Source organism: Saccopteryx bilineata, chromosome 3 (genome assembly GCF_036850765.1).
Source record: "Saccopteryx bilineata isolate mSacBil1 chromosome 3, mSacBil1_pri_phased_curated, whole genome shotgun sequence".
NCBI classification, from domain to species: Eukaryota; Metazoa; Chordata; class Mammalia; order Chiroptera; family Emballonuridae; genus Saccopteryx; species Saccopteryx bilineata.
This window is the reverse complement of record NC_089492.1, coordinates 111,447,982-111,456,663: the sequence shown is the minus strand read 5'-3', so window position 1 is coordinate 111,456,663 and position 8,682 is coordinate 111,447,982. Positions and strand designations below refer to the sequence as shown.

Below are 8,682 nucleotides of genomic sequence, written 5' to 3'. Positions count from 1 at the left end.
CTATATTCATTGTTATTTTCAGCTAAAGTTGCAAACCTGTAATTATTCTTTTATGACACTTTCATATATAAATATTAAAGATATATCCTTACAACTATTTTAGTAATTAGCTATATGGATGCAGAATATCATAAACACATCTTGCAAATAATATATGAAAGCACTGAAACTTTCCATTAAGGAGTTTCAGAACAATCATAGTGAGAAAAACAGCATGGGGAAGACTGAACTGCTGATAAATTGTGACTTAATAGAAAAAGTTCACACCATAAAATTTTGCTGGTATATTTTTGTATGTGTATACACTTACACTTGAAAATCATGTATATTTTTGAATGATTTTTGACAAATATTTGACAAATACTTGAAACAATTTAGTTATTGTTGTAGTAATGTTTTAAAATTTTTAGTTTTGCATTACACCTCCTGCCCCCAAATCCTACACTAACACTTCTCTCCTGTACTCTTCCCAACCCCTCAAACAAACCACAAACAAAAACTGGAAGCAACTCATAACCATTTTGTATAAATCAAGTTCATCTGTGTGGGAATGACATACCAGGTCTTGAGTGTATTGTTGACAGTTAACTTGATCAGGTTACATTGTTAAGAAATCTTGCTAAGACTTTCTTCTTTAAAAAATTAATAGACTTTATTTCTTAGAGTAGTTTTACATTTACAGAAAAATTATACAGAACAGAGTTCTCATACACTCCCATGCTAAACACCCCCCCAACCAGTTTCCCCTATTACTAACATCTTGCATTGGTGTAGTACATTTGTTACAACCTATGAACCAAGGTGATGTATTATTTGCTAAAGCCCACAGATTACATTAGGGTGTATTCTTTGTGTTGTACAGTTCTAAGAGTTTTGCCAAATGCAGAACGCCATGTATCCTTCATCAGAGTATCATACAGAATAGTTTCACTGCCCTAAAAATCTCCCATGTTCTACCTACTCATTTCTCTTCCCTCCCCCCCAACCCCTGCCTCTCCTTTTTTTAATACTCTAATTAAGTGTAGGGTAATATTAATTAGTTGGAGCTAAGAATTTGCTTAAATAACTAGAGACTCCCCATGGCAATCAAAGTTTCGTAATCATGAATTTAGAGTACCACTGTCCAATAGAAATATGTGAGTCATATATATATTTAAATATTTCTAGAAGCTGCATTAAAAAATAAACAATTTAATAATATATTTATCCCAATGTATCCAAATTATTATCAATTCCAATACATAAGCAGTATAAAAATTGAGTTAATTTTTTTTGGTACTAACTCAAAATCTAACGTGCTTTTAAAACTTACAGCGCGCCTCATTTTAGACTAGTCACGTTTCAAGCACTCAAGAGCCACAAGTGGCCAGTGACAAAGGTATTGGCAGTGCAGGCCTAGACTGTGACCAACTTGAAAACAGATTCTTCTCTCTCCAGGGTCTCCACATTAGGCATGCAGCAAAGACTTTTGGAAGGTATATCAGATGGATAAAGGCGCTCCGGAAACAACTGCTTTCTTTAAACTCTTTCTCCAGTTTTGGAGAAAGTGGAATGGGAATCATGCTTATTTTTGGCATACCAAAGAAATGATACTGGGCTTCCTGACTCCTAGAAAGCCTGAATCATCTGAAATGTTGACTCATGAGCCTGCCTAAGGTGACTGAAATGTAATGTGAATCAGATTTGCCTTCCAAGGCATCCTTCTGTTTCCACTTTTCTTTTCCCCACCGTCTCTCTTTGGGTGACTCATCCTCCTACCATGTGATAGTCCAGCATCCAGCAGATCTCAAACCTCTCTCGCAAGGAGATGAGTGGACTTTCCAAGGGTCCGTCCCAGTGCCCAGATGGTCCAGGCTAGCTGTTTTGCCAACCTCATCCAGGGTTTGCAGTTTAGCCTGGGAGAGATCTGTCAAGATCTGACAACTGGTGATGTTAGTAGTGATGCGGTGGCCTGGGAATTTAAGTTAAAAAAAAAGTCTTTTATTTCAAAATCTTTTAAAATGTATATTTCCATTCTAGGGCCTACTCTACAATCCCGTTAGTTAGTACCTTTGTCCGCTCTGGTTTTTTTCCTTTCCTGGGAGGAAAGTTTCCACCCCTAGTACCCAGGATAACGCCCTTCCGGTGGTGTGCCCGGCACCTCTCCGACCCCTTCGGGCAGGCAGCCGGCTCGCTTTCTCAGTACTCTAACTAGAGCCCGACCTCCAGCTGTGGGAAAAACCCAGACCCCAGCCCTTCTCGTCAATTACCCGAGGGGGAGGGTGGGGTAGTCAGTTCCAAACCCCGCCCACCGGACCCAACCCAGCCCGTAGGAGAGAGGAAGCTCAATAAGCTCCATCTACTTTCCCTCTCTTTTCCTTTCCGTTGGGCCGGCTGGTTGTCCCTCGTCTCTAATCCCGCAGCCGATTGGCTCCCTCTCTCCCGCGCCAGCCCCTGCCCGCCGGGGAGGGTGAATCACGCCAAACTGGGCGGAGAGGCTGCTGGCCTCTCTCCTTCGCTCGTCTGGGCGGCGGCGGCAACTGGGGACGGGGCGGGCGGCGCATCACGGGTGCGGAGGCAGGAGGAGCAGTCTCATTGTTCCGGGAGCCATCGCCTCTGCAGGTCCCTTGGCTCATTGGGCCCGGCCCCTCTCGGTCCTCCCCAACCCCCACAAGCGTCCGCGGCTCGGAGGAGAAGGTCTCCCGCGGCGGCAGCAGCTGCAGCATCATCTCCGACCCGCCAGCCATGGAAGACATGGACCAGTCGTCTCTGATCTCCTCGTCCTCGGACAACCCGCCACGGCCTCAGCCCACGTTCAAGTACCAGTTCGTGAGGGATCCCGAGGACGAGGAAGAAGAGGAGGACGAGGACGAGGAGGAGGACGAGGATCTGGAAGAGCTGGAGGTGTTGGAGAGGAAGCCCGCGGCCGCGCTGTCGGCGGCTCCAGTGCCCCAGGCCCCCGCCGCGCCCCTGCTGGACTTCGGCAATGACTTCGTGCCCCCGGCGCCCCGGGGGCCCCTGCCGGCTGCGCCCACCGCCGCCCCGGAGAGGCAGTCGTCTTGGGACCCGAGCCCCGCGTCGTCCGTGCCATCCCTACCCTCCGCTGCCGCAGACTCAGCCTCGCCCTCCAAACTCCTCGAGGACGACGAGCCTCCGGCCCGACCTCCCCCTCCTCCCCCCCCGGCCAGCGTGAGCCCCCAGGCCGAGGCTGCGTGGACCCCACCCGCCCCGGCCCCCGCCGCGCCCCCCTCCACGCCGGCCGCGCCCAAGCGCAGGGGCTCCTCTGGCTCAGTGGGTGAGTGCCGAGCCCTCCCGCCGCGCGTCGCCCCGTGCCCCTCCCTCTTTTGTGTGCAGCTTCTCAGGCGGAGCCCCCTTCTCCGCCCCGAGTGGGCTTTGTCTGCAGACCTCCGGGCGAAGGCGCCCTCCCTGGTGGGAGCCGCCAGGAGCTGGGTGGGGCGGCGGAGGAAGCCCGGGCTTGTTCTTTATTGTCTGTCCGGGTGTAGGGGAACACGTGCACCCCGCCCGCTCCCAGGTTCTTCCCTCTGGTCCCCGTTCCAGTGCGTCCCGGAACTTGGAAACCCACCCACCTCTTGTAGAAGCTGGGCGTGTGTCGAGGAACTAGGGTTGTGGATTCTTTGGCTGGCTTGGCTCTAGGGTGAGGATGAAAAGGCCTTGGCGCCTTAATCTTTTGTCTACAGGGCTGGGTTGCTCCTAGGCTAAAGGCGCAGGATCGCTGCTAGTGGGCTTGCCTGCACTCGGCCCTGGCCCCCTTTCGTACCCCCTCCCTGGCCTGGGTGGCTCCCGTGCGCTTCATCTCTCTTCCCCTCCTCTTGAGCTGGTGGGGAGCTGGCCCACTGGAAAACATCCACATTGATTCAACTGCAGTGAAGGGAGAGCGCCTCCAGTGGTGTGGCGCGTGCAGAACTGGGAAGGAGAGAGTTCTTGCGAAGTGCTGCCTCCGCCCAGTTCACCCGTGTAGTGATGTGGCGACTCCGCACCCGCTAAACCGAGCGGGGGGCATGGGAGCTGCGTGTTGTGTTCCGAGGGGGTGCAGTTTAGCCAGGGTCTCAGCTGCAGAGTAAGAGGAATTGCTGAGTGTGACAGGTGTAGCCACCTTAATGCATCGAAATTGAATTGTATGGGGGGGGGGGAGGCAAAATGATTGATATTCTTCAAGAAGGGAAACCTGTGGATTCCTTAACAGGTATAGGCCAATTAAACTTGGGGTAGAGTTACCCATGAGACTTAATGAAATATTTTGAGACAGGTTTTCATATCTTGCTTAGCTATATTATTTTTTGGAAGTTTGACTTTAAGTCGACAGAGACCAATCTGCATATCTGTATATAGTTTTTAATTTTTTCATTCACGAATACCCAATTGTACATTACTTATTTTAAAGAATGTCTTGGGAAATTATATTTTAAAAGATAAAAAAATTAAATTTGTTAGAGATTGAGAGTTTATCTTATTAGACCAGTTATTAATTTATTAACAGGTATCCTCTTTTGGGACACAGAGTGTCCCTTTAGCAGTGGGACCTTTTTTTATATATAAAAGGTCAAGAATCAGGTAGTGAATTCCCAGCCTTGTAGGATTTTAGAAATGGTTCATTTCCTAGAAAATCAGTCTGGAATCAGAGAATTTTTTTTCTTCCATTCACTCCTGCTTGACAATGGGAGAATAAGCCAATTGTAATGTTTCTGAATAACATTTTGATATCAACGTCCCCCAAAGCATGACTCAAAACACTGTTCACTACACTAAATATAATAGATGAGTAATAATTCAGTCTTTTTTTCTGAATCAAAAACATACATTTGAGAGAAACTAAGGTGAGATAGGGAAATGTCATAAATATTTAGAAGGGAAATTTAATGATTAATAAAAGCATGCTGATTTGTCATCTTGTATCCCTACATGGGAACAAAGAGAAGCATTCTTTCCTTGAACATAGAGATTCAGAAGGTGACACCATTTTCTTGGAATTTTGACTTTTGGAATTGTAGTTTGGAAGACAAAGAGGAGACAGATATTGCCTTCTCAGGAACTCTTATCTAGTGCCGTAATTCTGTGTTGATACCAATTTGGATACTTAGTTCTTTTGATTATGGCCATGAATAGGTAAACCATTTCAGTGAGCCTAGATCTCTTTTAGTCGTGCATTCAACTGATTATTGTCTACCAAGAGATAGGCAGTGTTATGAGAGTATAGCAATAAGCAAGACACAGGTACTCCTCATGGGGGTATTATAGGTAATAAGTACATAAATAAGGAACTTGAAATAGTAGTGTTAGGAGGAAAATAAACAAGATGGTGGCATGGAAAATGATTGAGAGGTGTGGGCTCCTTTGTAGGTAGAGCAGCATTGAGAAAGGTCTTTCTGAGGAGGTGTGATTTGAGCTGCAATCTAAAATTTCCAAGCAACTCTTAGGAGGCAGAAGTCCTGAGGCAGGAATGAGCTTTGTGTGTTTGAGAATCTAGTTTGAGAGACTAGTGAAGAAAAACTAGGAGAGCATTGTGAAGGTGGAGAAATGGGCTTTACTTAGATCATTTGAGGTCTCTAACAGCATAGTAAAAAGATTGGCTTTTTAAAAATATATTGTTTATTTTAGAAATATGCTCCTTGCCTGACCAGGTGGTGGCGCAGTGGATAGTGCATCAGACTGGGACACGGAGGACCCAGGTTCAAGACCCTGAGGTCGCCAGCTTGAGCGCAGGCTCATCGGGTTTGAAAGCAAGGCTCACCAGCTTGAGCCTAAGGTCGCTGGCTCAAGCAAGGGGTCACTCAGTCTGCTGTAGTCCTATGGTCAAGGCACATATGAGAAAGCAATCAATGAACAACTAAGGAACCGCAACGAAGAATTGATGGTTCTCATCTCTCTCTGTTCCTGTCTCTCTGTCCGTATCTGTCCCTTTCTCTGACTCTCTCTGTCTTTGCCACACACACACAAAAGAAATAAAAAGAAATATGCTCCTTAAATAATTGTGATTTTGAAGCAAAAACAAAGTTCTGAAGATTTAGAGGAACTGAGCGGACTGATATGAGAGAGCCAAGACAAAGGTGAGAAATGTGCAGAGCTTGGTTGAAAACATGGAGCAGCCTGAGTGGAAGAGGGTTTATGTCACTGAATTAAGTTGATTCCTGAGACTTGTGTTTAACATTGCCATTTACACGGTTTTTACTTATTTATTTTTTAATATTTTATCTATTGATTTTAGAGAGAGAGACTAGATAGAGAGAAGGCAGGGAGGAGCGGGAAGTATCAGCTCGCAGTAGTTGATTCTCACATGTGCCTTGACCTGGCAACCCCAGGGTTTTGAACCAGCAACCCCAGCGTTCCAGGTTGCCGCTCCATCCACTGTGCCACCAAAGGTCAGGCCACACTTTTTAAGTAAACTCTGATTTCCGTTTCTTGGTAAACTGTAACTTTGCTCTTTGTTGTGCTTGGAGCATTCCCATTATAAAACAGTTACTGAAATGAGACTGAAGCCATTCACTGCACCATTTTTCATGGTAGGAACAATTCAAATTGATAAGTTGATTGGTTAACCTAGGCTTTGAGGATACACACAGAATGGAGTGAAATTAGTTAGGTTGAGAGAAATGCAAACATCATTAAGGATGACATTGAGCTGGTCTCTGGACATCTAAACCGGGTGTTAATTAAGATAAAAATGATGTATCTTAGATCTGGATTCTGAAGGGTATTGAATGCCCAACTAAGGAGTTAGGGTTTTGATTTTATTTTTATTTATTTATTTTATTTATTCATTTTTATTAGAGAGAGAGAGAGGAAAGAGATAGAATAGAAGGAGGAGCAGGAAGCATCAACTTCCATATGTGCCTTGACCAGGCAAGCCCGGGGTTTCGAATCAGCAACCTAAGCGTTCCAGGTCAATGTTTTACCCAATGCGCCACCACAGGTCAGGCAGGAGTTAGGGTTTTATCATTCTGGTTTTATTCATACTCTCCCATCTACAATTGCTCTTACTTATGGTAATTTATATTATGAAACCAAAAGTGTTTTTATTATTGTTGTTTCCAAAATATAGTTATTTTATTATTTTTCAATGCTTTTCAGATTTACTGCTTTAGGCACTGGGAAGCCATTGAAGGTTATTGAACTGAGGCATGGATAGCATCATGAAAACTGTGTTAAAAGAAGGAATTGGTGACCATATTCTAGATAGGTTTGGAAGAAAAACGGGAACTATTTAGAAAGCTTTTGTAATAGTTCTGAGATAGGTCAGTAGAGCCTGAAATAGTTCATTACCAGGCTAATGAAAATGGAATAGAAGGGAAGCATGATTTCTTTGATTGGTTGTGACTCTGTATTTATAGTTAGGTCACAGAGAGGTTTTATGAAAGAAGAACTGATAGGTCGTTGAGGTCATGAATGTAAATGCTAAGAAAAGAATGTTGGTGCTCATTAAATCAATTTCAGAGACTGTCCAAAGTTAAGAGCAATGGAAATTTGTATAAAGTTGGATATTGCTGTATGTATAGGGTTATTATGTCTTAGAGGTGAACTACTGTTAGCCTTTTATAAGTCGTTTATTATAAGACCATTTATATTGGTAAAGGAGCACATACTAGAAATGTTATGCCGACAAGTGCTGGGTGCAGTGGACGGAGAGCATCAACCTGGGATGCTGAGGACCGAGGCTCGAAACTCGAGGTTGCTGGCTTGAGTACAGGCCCACCAGTTGGAGTGTGGTGGTCGCTGGCTTGAGCTCGAGGTCACTGGCTTAAGCAGGGGTCACTGACTGGCTCAGGTGGAACCACTCCCACCCCCCCAAGGCACACTATGAGAAGCAGTCAATGAACTGGAGTGCTGTGGCTGCAAGTTGATGTTTCTCATCTCCCTTACTGTCTTTACTTGTCCATCTCTCTCTCTCTCTCTCTCTCTCTCTCTCTCTCTCTCTCTCTGAAAAAAAAAAAGTTAAAAGAGTTTGAGTGAGTGCCTGACCAGGTGATGGCATAGCAGATAGAGCATCGGTCTGGGACGCAGACTACCCAGTTTCAAAACCCCAAGGATCCGGCTTTGAGTGTGGGCTCACCAGCTTGAGTGCGGGTTCACTGGCTTGAACATGGGATCATAGATGTGACTCCGTGGTCGCTGTCTTGAAGCCCAGGGTTGCTGGCTTGAGCAAGGGGTCACTCACTCTGCTGTAGCCCCCCAATCAAGGCACAAAGCAGTCAATGAACAACTAAGGAGCTGCAACGAAGAATTGATGCTTCGCATCTCTTCCTTTCCTCTCTGTCTGTCCCTATCTGTCCCTCTCTGTCAAAAAAATAATAATAATTTTGAATGGCTTATATATAGTTTAAATCTAAAGTATGTCTCTGAAGAAAGAGACATTATGCCCTATCCAGTTTCCATCTTCTTTCCATTTGTATCTAACAGATGATAACAAGGAAGAGAACTGATGAATTTAGTGATTCTGAAAATTTCTTTAGTTAAGCCATTTCTAATTTTCTGAGTAGGAACAAGTGGTATGTCCCTTATAGACAAGTTGAATAATGTTTCATAATAGTTCCTAGGAAGCACAGTGTCAAGTTTATTGTGCTTTTTAGTGATTCTCAAGCTCCTTCAAATCTTTTTAAAGTGATGCAATGAATATAGAATCTTTAACAAATATCTAATTATATGGGATAATATTTAGAAAACATGCTAGTTTATACTATATCCCTGTAA

General features: G+C 44.7%; 1 protein-coding gene across 2 annotated transcripts in view; it reads left to right on the top strand.

The window, feature by feature from the left end:
• Nucleotides 1-2,471: 2,471 nt before the first annotated feature.
• The window catches only part of RTN4 (reticulon 4), an 84,888-nt gene continuing 78,677 nt past the window's right edge, over nt 2,472-8,682 (top strand). Inside the window, exon 1 of one of the 2 annotated variants that reach the window (XM_066267141.1) lies at nt 2,472-3,274. In XM_066267141.1, coding sequence (XP_066123238.1) covers nt 2,725-3,274 — 550 coding nt within the window. In that variant the 5' untranslated portion in view covers nt 2,472-2,724. The remainder of the gene's footprint in view (nt 3,275-8,682) is intronic. The other variant, XM_066267142.1, reaches the window with a different exon arrangement.